Below are 27,683 nucleotides of genomic sequence, written 5' to 3' on the forward strand. Positions count from 1 at the left end.
ACAATCAATTTCTTTGATATTGCATACTCATTTTTCAAATAATAATCGAGTTAATGAAGATTTCCTCTCTTTATTTTCAAGAAATGAACTTCTTTGATGAACATTTATTTTAATGTTTTTACAATTGTTACAAATATTTTTTAAGTTTAAAAGGTATAGATCGAATTTCCCATCTTTTCGGCGTGTTTGATGATTCGCTATAACTTTAAGGTAAAGTAACTTATCTATTCGCCATTTTTCAATTGTTTATTCTTTATCAATGATATAAATGACAGTCTGATCAAATTGTTCACACTAAGCTAAAATTATTATTTAAAAAAATCTTAAGAATTCGGATTAATCGTAGTCAACGGATCTTTCAAATTGGAATAAAAGTCTATTATAATTCAAAATTTAATGACTCTCAAACTCCTTGAAATCAGTTTTAGAGTATTTCGTCTTATTTCTAGTATGGAAACTTGTAGCTGATATCTTTCAAATATTTCTCTTAATTTTATAAAATTGAGAAGGGTAAACTATTGATCTCATGTTTTTTATGTAAAATTTTTTTGAGTATGCATGCCAGTCTTTAATAATAATTTAAAATAAGTTTCAATCTTATTAATCAACATTGGATAAATTTCACTCAAAACGATGTTTCAATTAAAAACTATTACCTTAATTTTTAAAGCATGAGTTTGTTTAAAACATAAGTGCAATATTTCAGGATTAAGCTATGTAAAGTTATTTTTAAATATTAGAAAAGTTGAGCTTTTATAAAATAATTTGAATAAATCAGATTCCAGTTGAAATAATTGTAAGCTGTTGTGAATTTTATCTAATGTGACTACGCCGTGGCTTAGTTAACGTCAAAAAAGCACATATTTTTTTATCTCAGCCCAACATCAAGATAATATTTTAAATGAACTTAAAATATTTATTTTAAGTCATTAATACACTACAGCTAAATTTTATCCAATTAGCAAAATCTAGACTAGCTTTAGCATGTAAATTTGCTCTACAAACTAGCGTAATAAAGTTGTTTCAATTGTACGTAGCAATAAGTACTAACTAGATTAATAGCTAGCTTTATGTATACTTTATCTAAGTTCAGTATGAACAACAGTTCTATAATGTTTGTCTAACTAGAAAAAAGTGTTGTCTGTTCTTTATCGTTTTAATCTATTCCCATCTCCGATGGGTCTTGGTAACAATTTCTTCAATCCCATGTTTTACTATCCTAGTGTTTGTGTTTTCCTCATTTATTTTTAAAATTTTTGTTTTTATTTGATGTCTGTAACATATCAATAATCTGTTAATCCCAAAATAACCCTTGCCTTGGTTTCCAGACATGAAAATATACCTGGCTATATAAGTATTTTATTTCAAAAACTATAATTGAGTTGAAAATTTAAAATTTCTTGTGATTTTATATTGAGAAGAACAGACTCTGAATGCGGCAAAAAGTATACATAATTTAAAATTAAAAAAGGTTTGTATTTAAATAAAAACATTTCATACGCAAAGAAAATTTACTTTTATTATTGTTTTAAAATTAATTAAAATATGTGTGTTAAAAAAACATTTAATTACAAAAATTAATTACCTGTTTATACCATTAAATAAAAATTTCATATAGGTAAGTATGTCTAATTAATCTTTATTTTCATTTTTTTCATTGTCTTCATTTTTCTTGGTATCTGTAAAAAGAAAGTTGTTTTTTATTCACTGTTCATTAAAATCGTTATATTTTATTTTTTGTACCTTTTCCATCATCTTTGTTCGAATCTGAAGGATTTGAGTCTTCATTATGAGCTCCATCAGCTGACGGTGGACCTGCCGCTGTTGGATGATATGGAGCATCACCTGGACCACCAGGTCCAGGTCCTTCAAGTGGCCCTGGTCCTGCAGGTGGATGGCCTGGATGAAAATGTGGATGCGGTGGTCTGCCCATTGCATGAGGTGGATACTGAGGGTATTGTGGATGATGATAATATGGATGCGGAGGATATTGGGGGTAAAAATGGGGTGGTTGTTGTTGAGAATATGGAGGATATCCTCCGGGAACACCGGGATGTGGTGGTCTTGGTGGTAGCGGTACTGACTGTGGACTGCCTTGAGGTCCTGGGAATGATCCCGGTTGCTGTTGATAAACAACGCCTGGTCCTGGTGGTGGAGGAGGTTGCATGTGTGGTGGAGGTTGCATGTGAGGTGGTGGAGGCCCTCCTGGTTGATTTGGAGGAGGAAGGTTACCTGGTGGAGGATGTACACCGTGAGTAGGAGGACCGGGTGGCCCTGGAGGTCCATGCATTCCATGAGGTTGGGGTGGGGCGGGCCCTGGCATAGCTTGAGTATGGGGAGGCATACCAGGATGAGGATGGGGAGAGCCTGGTTGCATTTGAAGTGGTGGTCCATGTGGTGGTGGCCCATGCGGCATCATTTGTGGCATTGGCTGTTGTGCAGGCGGTGGAGGTTGTTGAGATTGTTCTTGAGTAGGAGGCATTGCACCAGGTGGTGGTTGCTGTGATATACAAAACTAGTTATCTTAAGAACTTCCTAAACTTTTTTTAAACAAATTTCATAGTAAGTAAATCAAGTTACTTTTTAAAATTAGTGAAATTATCTACACTTGATTTGTATCTATTAAATCGCTATATCATGCTCATGATATATTTTATGGATTAGTTGTGTAATGGGATAGCGTATTTAAGTAAAATTGGTTATAATTCAAGAGGATGATAGGAAATGACCCTTTTTCAAGTTTCAAAAAAGTCGCTGGATTTTCGAAATTTTTTAAAAGATGTACGTAACTTTTTTAAATTTGTTTAGGACATATGTCAGATAATTGCATCGACATTTTAATACTCGTCAAATATATCATCCTATCTGCCGTTTTACACCAAGATTCGGTTTCGTAACTTCCAATCAGAAGGGAGATATAAACCTTCAAAAATTGAAACAACTCTAGAGAGGTTTTATTCGACATAGGGCATCGTGCAACATGGACATATAGATAGCGTATATAATAGACCGCTAGCACTTTGCATTTCCATTTATCTTCTTACTACAAATTATTGTTGTATACCTGATTGTGGGGTGGCAAGTGAGGTGCACTATGCATAGGAGGTGGTTGTTGCTGCATTGGTGGATGGCCTGGTGGATTATGTTGTATATGTGAATGAGGTGGTGTTGTTTCCATTGGCACAGGCGAAGCAGATGATTGCGGGGGTTGTTGATTTAATATCGGACGTGTCGGTTCGGGAGGTCCAACCTTCGATGATGGTTCATTATTTACAGTATTATTAGCACTGTTAGCGTTACTGCCACCATGCATACCACTTGATGAAGAGCTATCTTGACTATTATCACGATCCATTTCACCAGCTGATTTTTGAGGATTATCTTGTTCCATTGGCTGAAGAAGTGTAGCAACAAAATATTATAGTAATAAATGGATATTCTATAAAATTTACTTTTAATTCATGCTTGTAATACTTGATGATAGGTAAGTATTCTACGGAAAAATTTACAAAAAAAAAAAAAAACAACATGCTTCATTTTTTTAAAGTTAGTTATACATTTATAATTTTACGACCATATGACCTCAATTTATCTTGGAGTGACGATAAAAATTATAAAAATGATCAGGCGTGAGTAGGTGAAAAAGTTTAGTATTCGAAAATAAAATCCCAAATACTATGTTGAACGTAATTAAGACGTTTGAGGAATATAATATATCAGAAGCTTTCAAACACTTGCCGACAGAAATTAATTAAAGTATTTGTTTTTTTAATGATACTACATTTCTTAATAAATAAATAAATAGTCCGGTAAAATTTACAGAAATTATAGAAGAATAAAACAAAAAGTTTCAATGGTCACAAACATCAAAAGTTCTTTTGTTTTTCAAAAGCTGTATTTATATATTGTATACTTTTGTCTACATTACAAAGTTTCCATATCGTGAAAATTACATTAACTAAATTTTGTGTGGTAAAAAGGTAATTGTATGAAAAACTAAATATCATTTTGTCTGACACCCTGTTTGTTGCCTGACACCTTAACAATTTTTGCTTTCAGGGAGTCGGTCGAAAGGACATCTTGCTTTGTTGAGAATCGGACAAAATGATTTTTGAATTTTCTATTCAATTATATTCTTATTTTAAAGCGCCCTCAATGAAAATTCATCTATTTTAAACTTGCAACGCAATCGAAGCTCTCTGAAGAGAACGAGAACTCCTCGGCTCATTATGATTGTTTTCAACCATGAGTTTTCGTACAGGAAGAATTTGTTTGGTACGACATTTACAATAGCCTCTCAAATTTCTAATCGTAAATTACTGTCTAACGCTACGTCTAGAAGCAAGAATTAAAAAAAATTTCGATCGCCATAAGCCCCGAATTAAAACCCTTTTTGCAATAAGTTTTGTTTCCCAAAAATCTTTAATTAATAATAGCAACTTTAATTCTTGGTTACAATAAAACTGGAAAAGTCTGAAAAATTGTAATTATTCGTGCGGTTTTAATATTAAAATATTTTAAAATTACATTTCACATAAAACATTTTCATAAAAATAAAAAACAAAACAAAAATATAAATTTAAAATTGTTTTCATAATTTTAAACAAATTGTTTAAAATCAGAATATACAATCATTACTTATAACAGAATAAAATCTACTGAAACATCGATTTTCCGTTCATTGGTGAACATGTGTTTTAATAGAATACCCTAGATTTCGTCAACAATAGTAATAATACAAGTTGAACTCTGTTCAAAAAGGAAATTATGGAGTATTAGGGTATGCATTCGATGTTTTTCGCTGTGCATTATTTCGTATGTCGTAAATTATCTGTGAATAATTTATAGTAAAATTACAAATTAATGCTCGTCCCAAAGAAACTAATACCATAATACTAATAATACCATAACCATATTTGTACTTATACATCCATCCCTTTTTGACTCCTCTGCGATTACTAATTGAAAGAAAAAAAGATTGTTAATCTCTTGCCCTTACACTTAGTCTACTAAGAACTCTAAAATTTTAGAGTTGCGGTGAGAGATCGTCTACAGAAAAACGTTATTCCTATTATTTCAGTTAATTTACTGCAAGAAAAGGCACTCCATCAAATATGGTGGACCTATTTTAAGCCTTTTTAGGAATTGATTTATTATAAAACTATTCTAAGCTAAAAATTATTTTTTCTACTCTGAAGTTCTTTTAGAAAGTCTCAATGAACGGAAAATCATTAATACATTAAAAGATTACATAACCCAATCTATTGATGATTCTGAATTGTATTAAGTGAGATAGTTCTGAGAGAATGAAAAAGGTAAGATTTGTTTGCCAGATAGACAAACTGTCTCGAAATTTAAAAGATGATAAAATTACTTTTACAACTTTTATTTTTTATTAGCAAATTATCCACTTTTATTTTATAAAATTGTTGAAATTTTGTTGATTATTTATTTTTTTATTAGGAACATTTTTTTATATATAAACTTTTGTTCTATCTATAACGGTTTACAAGATGAGTCCTACGGATCCAAGACCCAATTAACCTAAGTTGTTTATTTACAAACTCGACCCCGTTTTACTCTTTTTAGCTTGATATCTCTTTTCGTTTTTGAGTTATCGTGCTTACAGACGGGCAGACAATCGGAAATGTACTAATTAGGTGATTTTATGAACACCTATACCAAAATTTTTTTGCTAGCATCAATATTTTTAAGCGTTACAAACTTGGGACTAAACTTAACATACTATGATATATTTCATATATACATGGTATAAAAACACACTTTAGAATAATGTATTGCAATTTATTCCTTACTTATATCTATAACAATTGGCTTCGGTACAAAACAAAAGAAATTATTTTTGTTTAAAAATTATTAAATTATTAAATCTATTTTTTTAGATTGAAAGAATCGTCTGTGTGTCACATTTTCTCTATATTATCAAAATTACCTCACTTAATCCAATTTTGATATTTGTTTTGCTACGTATAGATTGGGCTATTAAATATGAGGTTTGGTTTAATTAGTAATTTTATTAAAATTATTGACCTATTAAAATAATTTGGCGCATTATACATTCAGCAAATCACACTTTTATTATTAAAAAAAAAAAAAAAAAAACGTTAAGATATTATGAAAATGTACTCAAAACAAAAAATAAATAATTCAAACAAATTAAGAAAGTTTTGTTATTAGTGTTAGATGCGAGGCGATTTACCTGAATAAAATGAAGTTCTACCATCTGTTTAGATGCGACAGAACACAAGGCATCCTTTACTATCTACATAACATACTATTAGACTATCTCATTTGAAGAAAACATTATTTTGATAATTATCATTTTGATTTTGAAAATGAATGTCTGTCTTGCTATAAGATCTTGCTCTTGTAATACCAAATTTTGATCGAGTGAAGAGCTTGTTGCAGTAGCGTAAAGGTAGACAAGACATGCTTACTTTCCACCAGATTAGAAAATGCTTTACTAGATATTATATGTTTTAATTATTGAACTACTAAATTTGACGTTAAGGGGGGCATTTTGATTTGCGGGTTGTTCATTAATGTATGCTTCTGAATTCTTCTGCGTAATTTACTTTAATATAAAATTATTTCCACCCGGTTTTTCCAACCACTAAGATGAATTTACCCACCCTATCTTGACTGTTTAAAAAAATTTAGACGAATCCTTTACTTCATTTGATTTAATAACTTTTGCGTTTTTAAAATATAGTTTAAAGAGAGAAATTTTCTAAAATTTTTATCTGTAACAAAAAAGTTATTTTGAAAAATCATGAACCTTAAAAATCTCAGCTCCTCAAACTGAGAAATTGAGGTTTTACGAAAGCATTTTTTAGGTTTTTTAATTGCATCAAAAGGCTAACATTGCAGATAATGTTGAAAAATTAAATTTTTATTCTTGCTAATATATTCTACACGTCTTGACTTTCCGTACTAACGCAAGAACTTCTGTATGCGATCAAAACTTGGTGGTTCAAGTTCTTCTAATATTTTAGCAACAAACAATTTTATTAGAACAAAAGTTGTTTTTGTTTTCTTAAAGTAAGATATACTTAATTTATTTTTAAATAAAATATTTTATTTAAAAAAAAAAGAAACACTTGTGAAAATTACACAAAGCATTCTTAAGTTTTCTTTGTGTATTTTCCAAATCAAACAAAAAAATTTACATATTTATTTTAGTTCATTGTAATAAGCAGTATTCAAAATCGCCTAGATTTAAATTTAGAATTAAATCTAAATACCAATAAAAAAAGTCTATAAAAATTATGTTTTGTTACCAGTGATAATTTTTAATTTTTCTGATTGGTTATTTATTAAATCTCGCATTATAAGAAAAATGGCTTGGTTAACTTGGTAAAATTAGACGTATCCTTTTTTTAAAAAAATCTCTAGGAATACAAACAAGGTTCCATGTTATAAAAGTAAAAGTAGTTTAATTTTTACGTCCTAGCTTCTCCTAAATAAATATCAGTTATTAGAATTAAGATTTTTATTTTAAATACTGCCTTCAATTGATTATAACTCTATACCACGAAAAAAAATCTTTTATTTTTCATTAAATAATAAAATAAATAAAACGTAAACAGAATTTAAAAAAAATATATATTAATGAGGCCAATCATACTAAAAAAACTTGTGCTTAAAAGCTTTTCTAAACTACACTAATTTCTATGTTTTGATTCAGATTACTAAAACAATACAATTAAAATTGGACTAAAAAGTTTAAACAAGCGTTTTCGAAAATTTTAGTTATTTTAATTTTCATAAATAATTTTAATTCGTAAAAAATTACTAATAAACCACGAATCTTTCCAAGAATCCAAATAAACTTGAATAAAATTAAAACGTGAGAATTTTGTGTATACATAGAAGAGATGCTATGATAAAGTATTTCTGCATCCCTTAAATATTTTTCCAACCAAAAATAATATGTAACATTACAAGGGTAGAAAGTTTAACTTCGAATCAAGCATCATTATCGCGCAGTTCAGGGCCCTAAAACTTTCTGCCCTTGTGATGTATACTATTTTTCTTTATTTTCGACGTCGTCCATCATTCTTGTAAACATGGATTTTGAAACTTTTTGTAGCATTTAGCTAAAATTATTCAATTTTGTTCGCAGTGAAAAATGTTTGAATAATAAGCAGTAGAAAATTAAATCTTTCTGCATTGAACAGTTCTCAAGTTACGACTAATGCACTTGGTCTGTTTTCCCTCATGCCTTATACTCTCCACCGTTTTTATGTAGCTTTCCAGCGGCAATAAGCATCTAATTTATCTTCTATACCACCCTACCGCCTTTATTATTACATTTTTGGCTTATTAATAAACTAGTTTAGAAATAGTTAAATTTCGTCTAACTTGTTTTCGATAACGCTTGAATATTTTTGAAAATTTTCGACCACTCAAGAAATTAGAGTAGTTAAAAAAACTACACATAAATTTAGTTTTAAATAATTTACATAAACAAAATTTTTGTATAACATTTACATAATTTGTTTCTAAAAAATGGAAATATCCGATACATATTTTCTCATAAGAATTAGAAAATTTTAATATCTTCTAGATATCAAGACACATTAAATTTTTAAAAAATGTGCCTTAATATCAACTCTCGTTCGTATATGAGAAAATAATTTTTAAAAACACATTTTTAAATAAAAATCAAAAGAATAAAAACTAAGTTCTAAATTAATTAATTTATCCAAGATGAAGTAGTAATTTGTGTTGAACTTACTTCTTGATTTGAATGTCCATCTTCGGATGTAGCATTAACAGCAGCTGGTACTGGTTCAGCTGTTGAAGACATAGTATCTTCATTTGAGCGTGGTTTATTTCCATCTTCATTACCTTTCGTACGTTCTTTACGCAATAATTCATATTGTCGATCAACCATTTTTTGGAATGTATCTTCATCAACAGCTTGACGACAATGCTAAATATTTTAGAACAAAACAGTATATGCATTAAAAAATTAAAAGTATTAAATATGGAAATAGTAAATTAAATCATATATTTGCATTGCTACACAGCATTTTGTAGGCCAGGCAGAGCTGCAGTCCAGACCCAGAATGTCGGTGGTTATTCTTTTAAATGATATTTCATAACTGATAACTAACAATTTTAATTTTGTATGTGGCTTTATCTTGGCGAGTCGGAAATATTTTTTATTTGAAACAAGTGAAAACAAACAATTGAGTTAATTGTTGAAATACCCTATATAGAAAGTGATGAATGTGAGAGCTTGCAGTAGTTTTTTTTTAAATTAGTAGAGTTTAAAATACCAACACAATTATGTCGGCCTTTCAGCCACCATTTAAATGGTTTTCCAAAATTTCGAAAGACTAGAATTTTTTCGTTTTTCGAGACCACTGGTTGAAGCTACCTGCAAATTTTTAACGCCCTATCTTTTATAGTTTTTACCCTCACGAGTAAACAGTGATGTTTACGAAAAAAGATGTTATCAATCTCGCTATAATGAAGTTTCAGTCTCAGTTCAGACTTGCGATTAATGATTTATAATTGTTGAAAATTTAAATTTTAATGATTACGTGACAAACCTTTTTCAATTCTTCTTGAAATAATTCACTACTTTCAATAAATTTACGTTTTTTCGCTTCAAATTTTTTCTCAATTTGTTGTAATTCAGCCTCAAGTTTTTCCTGATGCATTGTTAATGATAATACTTGACGCTTTAATACTTGCATTCGAGCAGTAGTTACAACAGATCTAACATCCGGTACAACCGTATCTGAAAATATTTCATTTATCAAACGATGATTACGTAAATAACGAGCATATGCAACATGTTTCACAGAATATCCATCATCTTGATCTGAAAAATAAAATAATATTTAAATTAATTTAGTATATATACTAGAAACAGCTGGAATTCTGAAATGCCCACCCAAAGATTAAGTTTAAAGAGACTCACGAAAAAAATTCTTTTTTGGGAATTATTATCGGTAATATAAAGTTTTTGAGGTCAATCGGAAGTAGGGCACTTTTGAAATTCCAGCCATAGTAATAAAATTTAACTTACCATCTTCGTCTTCAGCAGGTTGAATATCAATTCGACGGTCTGTAGATGATGATTTCCCTGTTGTTTGTCTGGCATCATGAGGCTCTCGTTCATCTGAGGACGGTTGGGCTAATATAAAATGACATTTGGAAAAACCTTGGTTCATTTTAAAACCTTGGTGATATTGTAAATTTTACTTACCTGATTTGCCACGATTTTTAGCAGCTATATAAGCTAAATATGCTGGTGAATTATGGTAAGTTTTCAATGATTTTTCATACTCAATCTAGAAAATTTTCCATTAAATATAATACACAACTTCTATTCACAGGCAACATTGTTGCATCAGTTAGCTTAGAGAAAAAAATAGACGGATTAAACTTTTGTCGAGAGGTGATATATTTTAATGTGGTTTTATAGACAGACTGGCCACGGATTAAGATCCTGATCAAGAACCGAATCCGATGGCAAAAACTCGTTGAAGCCTTATGCTCTATCAAGAATTTTCAATTCCTATTATTATATTAGACTAGAAAAATTATAAAACAAAGGTAAAAATAGGTTCGAAAACCTGGGACAGTTAAAACTACTTTAATTTTTTCTCTTAATTTAACTGATAAAAACAATCTTTGTCTAGAAATAAAAGTATGCAGAAAGCTGTAACAGAAGTCATGTTTAGAATCAATATTTCAAAAATAATAATTTACTTTTTCTGTTTCATATTCTTCTATGTATTCATTTTTCTCTTCTTCGGGCAAATCTCGCCACATTTGTCCAATGATACGTCCAATTTCCCATAACTTTAACTCTGGATTCTGTGCTTTCACTATATCCCATATTTTACGACTGTATCTCATATAGGGCATAAGCGGTTTCTCTGGAGGTTTAGGTGGTTTTGGCAATCTTGGATCATTCTAAATACATAACGATTATGTAAAAACTATTTTCAATATTCGTATAATAACATTTAACCCTTTGTATGCTTGGTGGAATAAATTTCTTCACATACTCAATTTCAAAGCACTAAAACTTTTTATTTACTAATCCGGTAAAACAAAACGATTTCTGGCATTCCAGTAGTTGATTAATAATATATTCTTTGTATAGACTAACACATTCAAAATAGTTGTACTACTACAATTGAGTTGAGAGGATACTCTTAAACTTACACAGAATGTAATAAATCAGGCTAGGCATGTTGCTTTTGGGTGCTTTAGTTATCCAAGCAAAAAAAAATTTGTTACTATTTGGGCTCTCAGCATTGAGTTTAGACATTGTTTACTCAGATTATGTAAAACTTAATTCATATAACATAGAACATAGATTAATTTTCATTCTAATCTGAGATCATTCCAAATTTTTCGTATGCTCTCCAACTTGATAATCCAACCAGGCGTCATATAAAGGGTTTAAAAAATATACATACTGCAGTATTTTTGCCAACTTTCTGTGGTGTAAAATTAACGTTGCCATGAGAACTGTGTACAAATGGACTTCCAGCTGGTTCCTTCTAGAAATCGAAACAACATCGTTTAAGAAGCGAAAATTTTACTATTGTGAATAATATAGACAAGTCATTTTTAACGTCACATTCGTTATAATAAAACAATTATTTTCACATATATATTATCTAACGATACATCATTTGATGACATCTGTTAATTTGTTTGGGCTTTAAAGCGTGATAGATATTACTATGTCAAGCGGGCTATGGTCATTAAATGGCCACTGCTACGAAAAAATATCTCTGATCTTCATTTAAGACGATTACTTCAGCTAAAATTAGTTACTAAACATTTATTAGCTAACACTTCATCATTTCCACAGAATATTTTGTCGAACATTGTACGATTATTCACTCAATTTCGTCCATAAAGATAAACCGAGTTTGGTATTTCAGTCGAATACCTGACTCATAAAAACGCTTCATAATATTTCTATTTTTCAATCACTTAGCGAACGTTATTAACGACTTATACTGCATTAGTAAATAGACAAAGAAAAAAAGCACTAACAACGAGTCAGCTGTCGAATGAAAAACTGGAAAAGGTGGGAAAACTAGAAATTAAATATCGATGGAAATGAATTTTATAATTCGGTAGTTTTTGGGGCCGCTGAACTCGAATGTCACAACGAAAATGGCCCCTGAAATACCTGGTGCCCACGGTGAGAAGTATACACCTCGCCTCTTTGAGTTTGACTAGAATATGTAACATATTTCATCGGAACTCGTTACTCGGGTTGTTTTCAGGGTCGTTAAATACGATTACCACTAAAAAATTTACCTTGAGGTACTTGATGCTCAGAGCGGACGAAAGGGTGACTACCAAGTACGAAATATGTTACAAATTCTCGTAAAGCTTCGAAAGACATGCGCTTCGTTTTGCCCTCCATGGATACCAGGTACCTCGGGAGCCATTTTGGTTGTCATATTCGAGTTCAGCGATCCCAAAAACCATTGACTAACAAAATTAGATTTCCATCTCTATTTAGTTTCCAGATTTATATTTCTCCCATCATCACTTTTGTTCACAAAGTTTGTATACGAATCGAATGCAAAAAACCGCATCCCAATCCATCATAATGCTCACAAAATCGACAGTTCATTGCTTTATTTCTTCGACTAAAATTATTTATTGCAAATTTAACTTACCGTCGATCCAGTTGAGGAATTCGAATTACCCGATGCTCTTAATCGTTCTAGATAATGCAAAAAATATAAAATATGAATTAAAATAATTTGAATATACTAAATCCATAATGAAATCAAATGATTGAACTAAAATTATATGTACTACACCAATATATTTTACACAAACGAACGATAACGAACAACACTGAAATATATCCCTATATGAAATATACTTACCAGTTGTGGGATCAATATTTTATATTTATGTGAACTATTGTATGAATGATTAAAAGCTGATCCTAAGCATTTGTTTATTTGATAAAAAGCCATATTTATAATTAAATAACAAAAAGCATAAGGTTTAGTACAATGGCCAGAAACATTTTTGTGTTAAAATCTCATAAAAATTTTAAACGTAATTGAAAATATTTAATAGTTTTTGATTAGTAAAATTTAAAAAAAGTATTTTTTGTGATTTAGATGGTGGTGCCTTCAAATAAATATTTAATTGCTAGTTTTATAATAAATACACTAGTCATCAAAAATTTCGAGCAGTATCTTTGATCTAACCGAGATCATCATAACTCATTCAGTTGGACAAATCTACTGGATCATAAATTCGGTAAATTTTGGGAAATACCTAATTTTTTTTTAATAGGTTTCTTTCGTTGTAAAAAATACAGAAAAGGAGTTTTTGATCCGAAAAGGTTTCGGAACGATTCACACAACCTTCTCCATGTGGTTTGAGTCTCTACATTGATTTCATTGGTGACGTTTTCTTGAATATCTCTGCTTCAATTGACCGGATTGAGACGAGTAAAAAAAAAAGAATTCTTAAGTCGCAGTTACCTCATATTTTCAACTTTCTCTGATAACTTTTCGAAAAATGAAGGAATTGTGTTGCAATTCTGGAAAAAGATGTAACTTATGGTCATAAATAAGGGCGTTAAATTTTAGTCCGATACATAAACTCAATTTTGAGAAAAACAGTTCGTACAGTTCAGACAAATCATCGAATTTTAACTTTTTTTTTTTGCAGGTTTTTTATGTACTTTTGGATTTTTTTTCAAAACCTGATTATGAGCCGAAACATTACAAAACAAAAATGCGAAAAACAGCTGCGATCAGAATGCCTTGAATCGCGATTCATTCGGTTTTTGTTCTTTTTCAAGGAGTTTGTGGTTTTTAAACTATTTACAATTTGTCTTAATATTTTAGATATTTACGAAGAGATTTCCAGCTAAAAATTTTTATAAATTGAAAATATCTTGTTTTGAAAAAGATTAATAGGAAACACTTTTTTAATTTACCCTTCAAAAACTATTTTCTTTCAAATTTTCAATTAGTTTTCAATTTTCATGTGGTTAAAACCTTAGATAACTGTACTAACAAATCAGTTATTTTTAGTTATTATAACGCAAGCGCTGCTAATTACATTTCTACAGTTATTTGATTACTTGTTCTTTTAATAACAACAATTAAAATAACTAAAGCATTTAAAAATATTATCATTTGTTTTATTAACGATGTACATTTTTGTTTTCAATAAAAGATCCAATTTTATTAAAGAATTTATTAAATTCTTGATAAAAGTGTTAAATTTTGTGTGTTTTTAATCGTAATCGTAAAATTTTGATAAACTATATTCTATACCAACCGATACACTTCATGAAACAATAATTAATGTAGGGAAAATATAAGAGTGTCTTCATCTTAAATGCAACACACTGTATATCGAAAACGGTGAGGTTAGATAAAAAATGACAAGTGTCAAAAATTGTTTAGAATTATCCAAAATGTAAGACCATACGATTTTTACATCAAATTTTTGGCCAGAACCACTGTAATCTTCAGTAATCTTTATTTTCGCCAATAACGAATTTACGGCAAAAGCCCTGTACTTTTTTTTCTCAAACTCTTATAAATCGAAAACGGTCAGGTTTGGTAAAGATTGTCAAGAATAAAAAAAAATAGTATCGCATGGATAAAATTTTATTCAGTACACTTAGACAAACATTTTCCTCCGGCTCCCACAAAAATCAACCAGCGAGGAATCGATTCTTGAGTTTTTCTGTTTTATTTCCTCGATTATTAGGTCTGCTTCGCTTGAGTATTTCAATACTAGGTTATTCGTCAAGATCAATATAACTATTCAATTGTATAGAGGTACTGATTATAATGCTATATTGAATTTTGTGACGTCATCTATCGCTACGATATATCTGAAGAAAATACGAACTTAATGATAATTGTCAAAATCGATACAATTAATCACCAGAAGTTTGAATACGACCCGTTGTTAAAATCTTTTACCACTCATAATTTCATTTTATGAATGATATATTATCCCTTAGGTGGTTTCTTAGACCTTTGATGCGATTTTATTGGAGAACATTTGTCGCGTTCTTACGTTTAGATAGGTCAGTTTGGTTACTCGACGTAAGCGATTCGTATTTCAAAATCAGTTCTTTTTTCTAAGTTGCATTAATCGTAAGGTGATCGCAAGTAAGGAATTATTTTAGAAAATATAGGTAATATCAACAAGACCTAGAATTCAAAAATTTAAAATATCAAAAAATTATTACTTGTTTTCAAATAGAAATTCGAGAGATTTGGCGCAAGTTGCTTTTATTGTTAGTGTGAATAGATAGTTCTATTGGTCGAATTTTATTGCATTGGAAGGTTTATTGCAAACTAGCTGTGAACTACCCGCTATACCGGGCTACATCCCCACTTTCACCATTCCCCCATTAGTCTTTGCGTAGGGGTTGCAGTTTTATAATGTACACGTCATTTTCTTTTATTATGCATGTATTATACATTATAAAAACCTTCCCCTTGAATCACTCTATCTCCTTGAAAAAACCGCATCAAAATCCGTTGCGTAGTTTTAAAGATCTAAGCAAATAATTTAGGGATTAGGGACAGACAGACGGAAACGATTTTGTTTTATACTGTGTATTGATTTTCAATACACGTGCAACCAGGATAATATTTGTTGGTTAAATAATTTTAGCGACAATTAGAAATTACATTAAAAACAAAGGCGAGTAAAACATTTTTACGATCAAAAACACATTATTAACTATTTAAAGCTTTTTGTAAAGCAAAATAAACCAAAAAAATGTGATGAACTTTGAAATGAAATTTTTAAATAAAAATATATGCACGCAACACGCCATTACCTTTAAGAATGTTGAAAGTCATTGGAGCACCAGAGGACAGCATATCTGGACAACAAAACACAAAGCAAACTCAACGTTAAAGTACTGAGAGCCAATAACAGTATTCAACTGGGTCTATTTTATTATCCACATTGGTACATGACCAATTTGATGTCGAGGTTTTTTAGTTTAATACTTACCATTTTGAAATATAATTCGATGTTTTTTAAAAATAAAATTTTAACAAATAAAGGAAACAAAATAAAACCTCAACCGATTTAACGTTTGTTTTGATATATTTTAAGAGCCAATTTATCGAAAAAAAGTTGAATTACAATCAGCAGCCATTTTGATGGTGGAAATGAATTGAAATCAAGAAGTTATTTTTATGCATTTGACGAGTTTAATTTGACGCTTACTAAAATATGTAAATAATTAATGAATGGCTGGATGGTAAAGTGTAGTCATCAGTATTTAATTTTAATAAAAGCATGGCTCAAATATAGTAATTTTCCAAACAATTGGAATTTAGGACGTTAACTTTTTTAATGGTTATTCAATACTGTATTCAAATTTGTTGCTGAAAAGAAGGAAGCTTTCTTATAATTTTACTTAATTTAATAAACAAGTGGAAAAACAATTGACTGAATTAGTTGAAATATCCTATAAAGAAAATGTTGAATGTCCGCGTTATTTTCATTATTTTCAATACCCTCATGTTTCCTCATGTTTGTTACCCTAATATTTTCGTATTTATAGGAATATTAATTTGAGCAATCATACAGGGTGATGGATTATACTTTTTAAGTACTTAACCGTAATCAGAACTTTAAAATCAGCCTACTACAAATTGACAAATAGGGCAGATTCTTAATAATTTGCCTGGCGCCAGAGATTGTTAAACATAGCAACTTTTTGTAATATTATTTTTCGATATCTCCATCTATGACGCTAGACAAAATATAAAGAATTGATCCTAATTCTCAATTTGTTGTAGGTTGAGTTCTGATTTCGGTTAAGTATCTTAAAAAATGTGACCCATCATCCTGTATGCCTGGGCAAATTTTCAAATCGATATTCCTATAAATAACGAAAATATGAGGGTGTCTTTATCTTAAATGCGGCACACTGTATAGTAGGATATAAATATTTAGGACAATATATTTCAAGCATCAAAATGGTTGAAAGTTGGAATTCAATTTTTTTTCTCTGTAGATTGGCTATTAATTTAAAAGTTCTGTTGTAAAACTTGTATATATAGGGAAGACGCATTCACTTTTTTAATTTTGAATCTATCAACAGCCAAAGTTGTGCAAGATTGTAACGAATTTTAAAAAAAAGATTTCTATTTAGTAAAACACAATATCTCTGAAATCTGACAAAAAAGACAATTATGTAAGTATCAAAAAACAATAAAACAATCCCAAAATGAATATTACACTTACTTATATTTCATTTGTCAGCCCATAAAACGACATACAACTTTAATTTCAGAATAGGCTTAAAACGTTTTGTTATGATGGGAGTTAAATGCTAAGAAAGACTCTATCTAGCGATAGAAAAAATGACTATAAGTGTTAACTCGAATAGATAGATATATAAAAAAACAGGAAAACTATTGAAAAAACAGGAAAATTATCGCAATTATAAAAAGCAAGGGAAGTGAATACGGCACAGAAAATTAAAATGTATAATCAAGTAGATATTTTTTGCTTTTTCATTCAATGAAAAAATGAGCCGAGTCTAACAGGGATGGTTTTCAGTTTTTCTTAGCGTTAAAATCAAATACAGCCAATTTTACAATAGTAATGGCATGCCTTTTTGTCGATTATCGAATATCTATACCAAAATATTTACTATAGAAAATGCTTTACTTTAAAATCGACAGTGCGTTAGTCGATAAAACTATGTACGACTTTAATAAAATCATAAAATAGCTTAAAAATGATTATAAAGATAATCGTTATCTTTTGCAAAATTTTGCATATGTTTAAGGTGGATACTGTGCCTATTCATGCGCACAAAAAAATCTCTGCCTCTTCGGGATTTATTAGTATAGTCTCCATTTTTGGAAAGTTTAAGAATAGGAAATTCGGGTAGGACGGAAAACATCTGAACCAGAAATCGACTGCTCGTTATTCGATTTTTTTTTTGGGCGTAAATCGAAGAAGCACAAGTTCGCATGAATATGATTTTGTTGAGTACACTCTTTCCACCGGCTCCCACAAAAATCAACTAACGAGAAGTTTATTCCTGGATTAGATTGTTTTATTTCCTCGATTAAATATAAGAAAACGTTTTTGGTTCACACACGTGGATCCTGATTTTAAAATATAGATTATAATTCGACCATTGAAGTAAAACCATTGAATGTGCAATTTTTCCTTGCTTTCTAAAATGTATATTTTAAAATAAAAAAAACCCCTGTCATGCGTCTTCCCCATTATTAGACCCAATCTCATATGTTCAAAAACTACAATACTACAAATTATACATCTACTTGGCGCAATTACAAAACAAAAGAAATAATTTAATCTAAATTTAATATTTCATGCTATACAAAAATTTAAAATATTTTTTGTTTCAAAAAAGGCACTCACATTCATAACTTTTTTTTTATGATTTTGAAATTTTTATATAAACTACTTCTCTGGAATACATAGTAATAAAAATATCGTTCATTCAAAACACTTATCAAATATTTAAAAATTCTTTTTCTAGGTTCAAATATTATATCAAGGATTTTAAACATATAAAATTTAAAAGAAATCAAAAACCATGTACCTCCATTTTCCCGTCCAAAGGTCATTTTTTGCAAAGAGCTTCCTAAGGCATATAAAAATTTGCGGCAAAGATATACAGACTCTATCGTGTGTTGAACGTGAGTCTCACGTTAAACTAATTTGAAGTAGATAATTAGCGTGAACAGAATATTATCTAAGTTTTTGGGGAAAAATTAATATTTTTTCCCTGTAATTTACGTTCATTCACTAGTCCCCAAATTCTGAGAAAAGCTCAAAAAATTTAAATATTATTATGTTCACGATAATCACCTACTCCAAATTATGTTAACGTGAGACTCACGCTAAACATATGATAGTACCCTTATAACCTCACCCAAAAATTTTATCCTTGGTACGGCATATTACGGTTAGTTGGAGGAGGTAAGAAATTTTTGTTTTTCGAAATGAAAGTGATATTTTCGATAGAAGTTAGAAATTATTGATTTTTCTGGATTATATGAAGTTAGAAACAATTGATAACCACGTCGAATGATCAGTTATATCGGTTAAAAATTAGGGTAAAATTATAGATTTTCGTTAAATAATAACAATAAAAACGGATTTTTACTTTTGGTGCGGAGCCCTAACTTTTTTTAAAATAAAAAATCGGTTAAGTAGTGAACTCAAAAATGAAGATTCGTATATATTTTCCTACAAACTTTTATCCCCTATTTCACCTATTTAGGGGATAAAGTTCGGAAAATCCTTTCTAAAATTATACACCTACAGTATAAAATCAATATCCTCTCGAAATTTCAAATTTCTATCATTAGCGATTTAGGCTAGGCGTTGATATATCAGTCGGGGCATTGCATTTTCCCCCTCCTGATAATTTCCCCCCTTTGAAAGGTTTCTGATTTTAAACAATATTAAAAGAAACATTAAAAACAATCATCAAAATCGGAACTGTGATTGAGGACTCCCTAAGAATAGTTATGTTATGTATTCCTTTATCCGACAAGTCACTAAAAATGTAAACCTAATTAATTTTACTAGGGGTGAATTGTATATTGACTTCTAAAATATACAGAAGTGATGGAAACAATACGAGTTTTTTCAGAAATTAAGAAAAATCTCAGTGTTGCAAAATTGTAAACACTGTTACAACCCTTTGGTCATTCACCGGGCCTACGTCCATTAGTTTTCACTATTTGGGTGTATTTTAGCAGTCAGTTAATTAATATTAGAATTAAAACTTTCCGAACGATTGGCATGCGAGGGAACTATAAGTTTTCCGTTACTTATAATAAAATCGAAATTATCATTCAGTGAAATCTTTTAACACGCGTCATTTAATCAAACAACCAGGAAATCATTTTTTAAAATGTCAGTTTTGTAAATTTTTTTAAACAAAAAAACATTAATTTAGTACATTTTAAACAGAACGCTTTTAATAATAACATTTGTTTTGTAAACCGAATAAACAAAAATTCCTTGATACAATATTTACCATAGCAATAAACATGCTTATTTTTTTACTTATTTATGTAATTAATTCCTCAATGTAAAAATACTCAAGTTATTGATAATATTACTTACGACTTTGGGAGCTAGAATTGAAATTGACGGCGGCTTGCTTGTAATTAGCAGGTAATGCCATTATTTTCTTAGTTTATGTTTCACACCCTAAACACACACAAAATTTGATTTTAAAATAATTGAAATAAAAAAAATTATTTAACGTACAATTAATAATTTGATGGAGAATTCATTTATTTCTCATAAGATTTACTGTGTGCGTTATACAAAAATTACAAGAAGGCTTCTTTTAATCATAAATTTTTTCTGTCACAGGAGGACTGCATCATATTTGATCATACCAACCAGATACCAACATAGTCAACACTAAACTTGAAGATGTCAAAAACACCAGAGAATATATCGGTCTCTAAAAACACTAAAGGTAATACCACTAGAGTTGTAAGTACCAAATACTAAGTAACGGGTACGGCATCTAGTACCGAGTACTAAAACGTTACTCACGAATTTAAATTGAAATTTTATTTGGTAATATATGTATCAAAAGCAACGAGTAACGTAACGATACGATTGTAACGGGTACTGATTATTTCAGTAACGAATACATACGGGTATTCAACTTCTCGTTACTTTTTCAGCACTAAATACCACGGTATTCAAAGATGTAAAGAATGCACTGAGCAATACTGGCACAAAATTGACCGTTCTGTAGAAAGAGACAAAGCAATTGTGTGGCCAACACCTGTCTCTTTTTAATAGGTCTGTAGAAATTCTAGCAAGAGGCAATGGGGAATACTCAGTCCATTCTCTATGTTTTTGACGGTATCATAGATATCGAAAACATGATCTACAATGCTGTCGGTGAAAAAACGAGCGTCTCGCGTTAGTATCATGTTGTGACTGCCAACCAAGTATGCCACTGTGATTTAATCAAATATAACTTAATTAAAATTCAATATTATTTAATTTTACTTTAAATTTAATAGTATTTAATATTAAAAATATCCGTTTTCTGTAATAGTGTGCCGTTTTAGAACGCAAGTGCTAAAATCTTCAGAACTCAACTCCTCGACAAAGTCAACCAAACCAAAACGTAATTATAACAAGCCAGAGTTATCAAAAAATAAAATAAGAAATGTTCAAGACAATAAAAATTAAGGGTATGTTGCGTAATATTCACCAGTATACTGGCCAGTGCTAATGACGCCATAAACCGACGCCATACTGGTGAATCGTTCCCAAATATACTGACCAGCGTGTGTATATATATATTCTTAAATATATATTCTTATAGTATTCGTGAATTACGAGTAAGCCTTTTCAGACGCCATTATTCCTTCTTAATGAACAATAAATAAATAAATTTCTTGCACAAACACTCGGTGAACACATGTACACTATCATGCCCGTTTTACCAGTACAATATGGCGTAGTATACCAGTACAATAAGGCGTCGATTTCTGACGTCATGAGCACTGATCAGTATACTGGTGAATATTACGGAACACCCGAAATGAAATAGACAAAAAAAAATCCAATAGAGTTACAGATGATAATAAATTTAATAACATTTCTTATCCGTATTACAAATTAATGACTAATATAACATACATGATGCTAAAATACATGTCATAATATAATTTCAAATTATTACAGAATACAGAAAAGTATTAGAAAATGAATTATAGACAAATTAAATAATTACAGTCGTTTCATAAACACCTCAAATTTTACACAGTAATGTAACTTTGCTGATTTGCTCCTACATTTATATATTTATTTTGATTTCTTGTTTTAGGTTGGAAACCCTGGCTAGGGCTGATCGTCCTAAAGAACATAACCAAAATTAGCAAGAAAGATCAGATGTTATTACTTCTAGTTCTATGAAAATTACCGACTTTGTAAAATGGCTGATAAAATGGTTGATAAAAAGAAAATTATAAAAGAAGATATCGATGTATCGTGTTTGCTGTGCCTTGAAAATCGCAATAGAGTTTTCGATTTAAATAACAAGCTAGCAGATACAATAAATGATGTGTTATTTATTAAGGTAATCTTTTGTATCAATGAATCAGAATTAGGTTATTTGTAAACAAATCGAGTTGAATATCGTTTTAAAACTTATTTCAAATTATTGACATTGTTATAAATAATCGTGCATATGCACTTTGTAAATAAATAAGTTAATTAAACTCAATTTTATCTACGAGACCAGTGAAGTTAGGAAATTGTCTATTATGATTTTAGTTGAAATCAAACTTAAATATCTAGAAATAAAAGATATATCGAATTTGAAATTTCTTCGTACTAAATGTAATCAAATAAAAAACTTTATTTTACTGATTATTCGTTGCACTTAAGAGCCGAATTCTGCTCCGAGAGCTCTTATACCTCTTCAATATATTATTTATAAGAGTTTTCAAAAATTCATTAATAATGAAAAGATATCTAGAATATTAAAAATATTCGGAGCTAAATTCGAATCTGAACGCATTAAGGTAGTTGTCTTCCCATGGGCATATCGACAGATAATTTTAAATTTGTGTATACTTATTAGGAATATAATAATACATTAACCAAAAAAATTTGAAGTCGATTGACCGTCTCGAGTTATATACAATTAAAGTTCGGATAATTAACATGAAGGGCATAGGAAGGTTGCATTTTGTTGTGTTTTTAACCAAGTTTTTTAATTCTAGAAAAAAACTAGATTTAAGATATTTTCAAAAAACTAACTGAACATTCATGAATTTGTGCATGTGAGTTTAAAAAAAAAAACCAAAACTGTTGACCGCTTCATTCTTGAGATATAGTCACTCAAGGTTATTTAAATTTTTTGTATAACAGAAACAATTATATTTAGAGTATAAGTAGTGTAAGAGAGATGTCTATTACATACAGAATTACAGATGTTTATTATCATGCTATTATCATACAGAATACATGATAAATGGACAGTCGAGTTAAAAGCATTAATACTTATTAGAAGGTGCTAAGCATATCTATACGTACATACCACTGCTGTATGATGTAGTACACTATTTTTACAATATTGTACAAAGACAAATACCTTAAATGGTTTTCGTTATTTGAATAAGTAATAAAGCTATAATTAAAGCAAATACAAATTTATTTTATTTATATTTTTCAGCTTGAAAATGTTATCAAATTACCGAAACGTATATGTTATCGGTGTTATTTTATTGTGGAATATATGCGTGATTTTCGTAATGTGACTGTACGTAATGTAACCGTAGCAGAAAATAAATTAATAGAAGATAATTCGTCAATAATATACGATAAACCATTAATATTTAATATTATAACTGACAAAGTCCTTAAGGAACAAAACATACCTTATAATTTGAATGTTACTGAGTATATCAATAAACAAATGGAAGAAAAAGATAACGATGTATTAATTATACCTCAATCGTACAGAGATGCGAGTCTTAACGAAGACGATATATTACCATTTAAGCAAACAATTTTTCAATGCACAAACTGTCCAATGACATATAATAAAAAAACTAGTTTAGTGCACCACGAACGTAAACATAGAAGACAGCAACGTAAAGAACGTATCCATAAAGTAGTAAGCAGTCGTTCAAAAGTGTATTCATGCAACGTGTGTGAATCGGAAACAGTATATTCGACGATCACAGAATTACGTGAACATAAAAAGTTACATGTTTCATCAATGTGTTGCAGACTGGGCTGTGGAACAGATTTTAATGCCTCTCTTGAGAGAGAATTTCATGAATCGATTTGTAATCAAAGATTTTCGTCAAATGATTTAGAACAACCGGGAGTTCGTACCAGATCTAGAAGTCGTCTAGGTTCTGTATCAACCAGTAGATGTCCATCGATCGACTCTTATCGTACATTCCATAGATCAGGTTGGAGTTCAGATGAAAGTGGCGATTCGAATTCTGGAAGAACATCTATAAAAAGTCAAAGAAAGCGCAAAAGTAGTTATGCGAGAAGTGTTAATTCGGATGTTTCAAATTGTTCCACAATAACAACAGATACTAGCAGACATAAAAATTTAAAAAATTCAAGTCGAAATGAATCAGCATTAAGAAATGGAGATCAGTCACCTGACTCTATAAGATCAGCTAGACCTAGGACTAGAAAACAGTCAATTAAGGAGACGGACAGTGTGAAATCTTATCCAGAATTTTTGGATAGAATTAACTCTGCATCTACAGGCTTTCAACCAAAAAACATCGTAGAATCAATATATTACCTTAAAAACAGCAAACAAGAAACAAAATCAAAAGAAAAGTTTCATTGCTGCAAATGTAAATTTTCGAGATATGATGTGGACGAGGTTTCTAAACATGAAACTAAAAAACATAATATTCAGCCGTGGTTTCCGTGCAACGAGTGTAGGAAAACATATACCAACCGGTAAGTTTATTTTATTTTTTTGTAACATGCTAGTACAATAGGGAATATTCATGTATTTTTTTTAAATATTTTTAATTCATTGTTTACACAGTTAAAACAAAGTAAAAAATGTAAATACTGCTTAAAAATGCTGTAAATAAGTGTAAAAAATTATTTAAAATACATTATAATTTTGAGATATTTAAACGCAGTTTTTTGGCGCTAGCTGTTGATGACGTACAAGTACGCGATCTGTCAATTGATGACAGTTCAATGTATAATTTACACTTAAAAAAAATGAATTCTGATAAACAAATAGGTTAATGAAATTGTGATTGTAACTCTATATCATCGAACGTTGGATTTGGGGATGTGGGAAATGAAAAATTTTGAAAAACTTGCATTTTTTTGAAAATTAATAGAATTGATTCTAGAATCGTAATCTAGACTAACTTTTTGGCATCATTAAGTTTAAAAATCTGAAGGCCCTCAAACAAATCAGGAAGTGTGTAGTGTTCATTATTGGGCCTGTGGAAGTTAATTAATTTTAATTTCTATATAATTTTAAATTTGGGATTCAATTACATCAATTCAAATGTTTATTTAAACGTTGAATCAAATAACACCAATTATTCGAATACTAAGAAAATATTGAACTTGATAATTATACATTGGCCAAAAATTCACTACAATATTTTTAGATATATACTACACTTTTCGCTAGGATAATGATTTTATTATATTTCACTATTTTATTTCGCTAGGGTAATGAAAATCCGTGGCTCAATTTCAGGCTAAATTTGTAGTTTCTTTCATATTAATTAATTTTGTTTATTTACAGAAAATTATTGGATCATCATAAGAGTGTAACACATAATATTGGTCCATTAGTATGTGCCATCTGTTCAGAAATCTTTACAATTCAACAAGACTTACAGTTACATTTATATAATCATAGAAACACACAAAATGAATGTTGCATTGCCTGTGATAAAAAATTCTTAACTCTAGCACAATTAAAAGTACATATTGATGGTGAGACAGATGAAAAACATAAGTTATTTAAAATAGCATTCCAGCTTCAAACGCCATTTAATAATGATACTCAACTCGAAGACGATACTCAACTTGATGATAATTTTCAGATTGTTGAAGTTGTTTCCTTGCAATCAAGTCGTCCCAGCACTCCGTACTCATCCTTAACAAACGACGACGTTGAATTATCTGAATTATCCCTGGATTTTAATGATCAATCATCTGTGGATTTTAATGACCAATCATCCCTGGATCGTAATGCCCAATCATCCCTGGATCGTAATGCCCAATCATCCCTGGATCGTAATGACCAATCATTCCTGGATCGTAATGCCCAATCATCCCTGGATCGTAATGACCAATCGTCCTTGGATCGTAATGGCCAATCATCCATGGATCGTAATGCCCAATCATCTCTGGATCGTAATGCCCAATCATCCCTGGATCGTAATGACCAAACATCCCTGGATCGTAATTCCCAATCACCCCTGGATCGTAATGCCCAATCATCCCTGGATCGTAATGACCAATCATCACTGGATCGTAATGGCCAATCATCTCTGGATCGTAATGACCAATCATCCCTGGATCGTAATGACCAAACATCCCTGGATCGTAATTCCCAATCATCTCTGGATCGTAATGCCCAATCATCCCTGGATCGTAATGACCAATCATCCCTGGATCGTAATGGCCAATCATCTCTGGATCGTAATGACCAATCATCCCTGGATCGTAATGACCAATCATCCCTGGATCGTAATGGCCAATCATCCCTGGATCGTAATGAGCAATCATCCGTCGAATTTAATAATGTTAATACCGAAATTGTCATTGAAAATACTATTCCAGATGATTTTATTCAAGTTCATGAACAAATACAATAAGTTTAAATATTTTGTAGTAAAAAAAACTTGGATAAACTTTCTTTTTTTTAAAATAAATTTTAATTTTTTTCAAATTAGTATTTCATTTACATTTGAATTAGCAAAGTTCAGGAATGTTTAGAAAAAGTATTTGAATAACTAGGCTAATGATTAGTCATGCAGAAAGGAACTAAGACGTTCACGGGTTTTTATTGTAGGAATCGTTCAATGGGTTTTTACCAAATATCTCCTAAACTAAGCAAAATTACAAGAAATTCTGTGTAAATTTTATTATAGAGTTTCAAATACGACGGATTAGGATTAAATTTAAAAAAAATAATTCATGCCAAAACAGTTGAAACAAACAGGAAAAAAATGATAAAATTTCGATTTTTTGTGGTTATTGCTTTTTTTTCTGTATTTTATATTCCTAAATAATAAAAGTAAAATATCTTCTTCATTAAGTAAAACAATAATTTTTACAAATAAAATGCGCAAAAAAGCCAGGTTTGAAATTACTGTATCTCGGTCAATTTTTAACCAATTGTTGTAATTGTTAAATATTCCTAAATAATTAACGTAAAATCCCTTTTTTCATTGAGTGAAAAATAATTTTTCAATCAAATGCGAACGAGAAATGAAATGCGGAAAAAAGTCAGGTTTGAAATGGCTGTATCTCGGTCAATTTTTAACCAATTGTTGTAATTTTCAAATATTCTTAAATAATAAACGTAAAATAATTTTTAAGCTTTTTTCATTGAGTGAAAAAATAATTTTTACAATAAAATGCGTACGAGGTATGAAATGTGAAAAGAAGCCTGATTTAAATGGCTATCTCATTCAATTTTTAAGTTTAACCAAAAACATTTTTCAGTATATCATTTAAATTTAAATTATATTGTCTGTTGCATTCCCTATACCTATCTTCGTCCAAAAAAAAAAAAAGATATAAGCAAAAAAGCAAAAAGTCATTGAAATTGTATTTATTTATTTTCCTATTTGCTTCAACTGCTTTATTTTATTCATAATCGAAATAATATCTAAATTAGAATTTTTTTGTCTTTTGTAACAAAATGGGAAATTTTGAGGTTATGTTTATGAACTGAAACAATAACTTATAATTAAATTTGACAGTTAAATTTTAACCAACTGAGCTTTTAAAAATGTTTTTATGATTTTTAATTATTATTTATACGTATTAAAGTTGATCAATAAATTATTCTATTGTGTTATTTTAATTTATTATAAATTTTTTCGGATCATTAGTTGTAAGAAAACAATTCAAAA

General features: G+C 29.8%; 2 protein-coding genes across 5 annotated transcripts; one reads left to right on the forward strand and one right to left on the reverse strand.

The window, feature by feature from the left end:
• Positions 1-1,616: 1,616 nt before the first annotated feature.
• Positions 1,617-20,446, reverse strand: LOC123299231 (SWI/SNF-related matrix-associated actin-dependent regulator of chromatin subfamily E member 1-like). Of its 4 annotated transcripts, none has more exons than XM_044881536.1 (14): positions 20,311-20,446; positions 20,164-20,250; positions 15,863-15,907; positions 12,699-12,745; positions 11,472-11,555; positions 10,753-10,959; positions 10,247-10,331; positions 10,067-10,159; positions 9,585-9,859; positions 8,762-8,959; positions 6,221-6,283; positions 3,065-3,394; positions 1,744-2,500; positions 1,617-1,679 (listed from the first exon to the last, which is right to left on the reverse strand). In XM_044881536.1, exons 2-14 carry the CDS (start codon positions 20,222-20,224, stop codon positions 1,633-1,635), a joined length of 2,292 nt encoding a protein of 763 aa, XP_044737471.1. In that variant the 5' UTR covers positions 20,225-20,250; positions 20,311-20,446; the 3' UTR covers positions 1,617-1,632. The 4 variants fall into 4 exon arrangements, with proteins under 4 accessions (XP_044737471.1, XP_044737470.1, XP_044737472.1 ...); XM_044881535.1 differs by having other exon boundaries at positions 10,067-10,174; XM_044881537.1 differs by lacking the exon at positions 15,863-15,907 and having other exon boundaries at positions 10,067-10,174.
• A 53-nt stretch (positions 20,447-20,499) lies between these two features.
• LOC123299230 (zinc finger protein 568-like) lies at positions 20,500-26,450 on the forward strand. Its single transcript, XM_044881533.1, has 4 exons — positions 20,500-20,527; positions 21,902-22,153; positions 23,255-24,516; positions 25,337-26,450. Exons 2-4 carry the CDS (start codon positions 22,010-22,012, stop codon positions 26,415-26,417), a joined length of 2,487 nt encoding a protein of 828 aa, XP_044737468.1. The 5' UTR covers positions 20,500-20,527; positions 21,902-22,009; the 3' UTR covers positions 26,418-26,450.
• The last annotated feature ends 1,233 nt before the right edge of the window (positions 26,451-27,683 follow it).

The sequence above is a fragment of the Chrysoperla carnea genome, chromosome 4 (genome assembly GCF_905475395.1).
Source record: "Chrysoperla carnea chromosome 4, inChrCarn1.1, whole genome shotgun sequence".
NCBI classification, from domain to species: domain Eukaryota; kingdom Metazoa; phylum Arthropoda; class Insecta; order Neuroptera; family Chrysopidae; genus Chrysoperla; species Chrysoperla carnea.

Bases quoted from the DNA above. Each gene is read 5' to 3' on its own strand.
- LOC123299230 (XM_044881533.1), top strand. From the start codon at position 22,010: ATGGCTGATAAAATGGTTGATAAAAAGAAAATTATAAAAGAAGATATC. The intron at 22,154-23,254 runs GTAATCTTTTGT...TATATTTTTCAG, and splicing joins ATGATGTGTTATTTATTAAG to CTTGAAAATGTTATCAAATT. The intron at 24,517-25,336 runs GTAAGTTTATTT...GTTTATTTACAG, and splicing joins AGGAAAACATATACCAACCG to AAAATTATTGGATCATCATA.
- LOC123299231 (XM_044881535.1), bottom strand. From the start codon at position 20,224: ATGGCATTACCTGCTAATTACAAGCAAGCCGCCGTCAATTTCAATTCT. The intron at 10,175-10,246 runs GTAAGTAAAATT...ATTTTATATTAG, and splicing joins TAAAAATCGTGGCAAATCAG to CCCAACCGTCCTCAGATGAA. The intron at 2,501-3,064 runs GTATACAACAAT...TGTATATCACAG, and splicing joins ACTTGCCACCCCACAATCAG to CAACCACCACCTGGTGCAAT.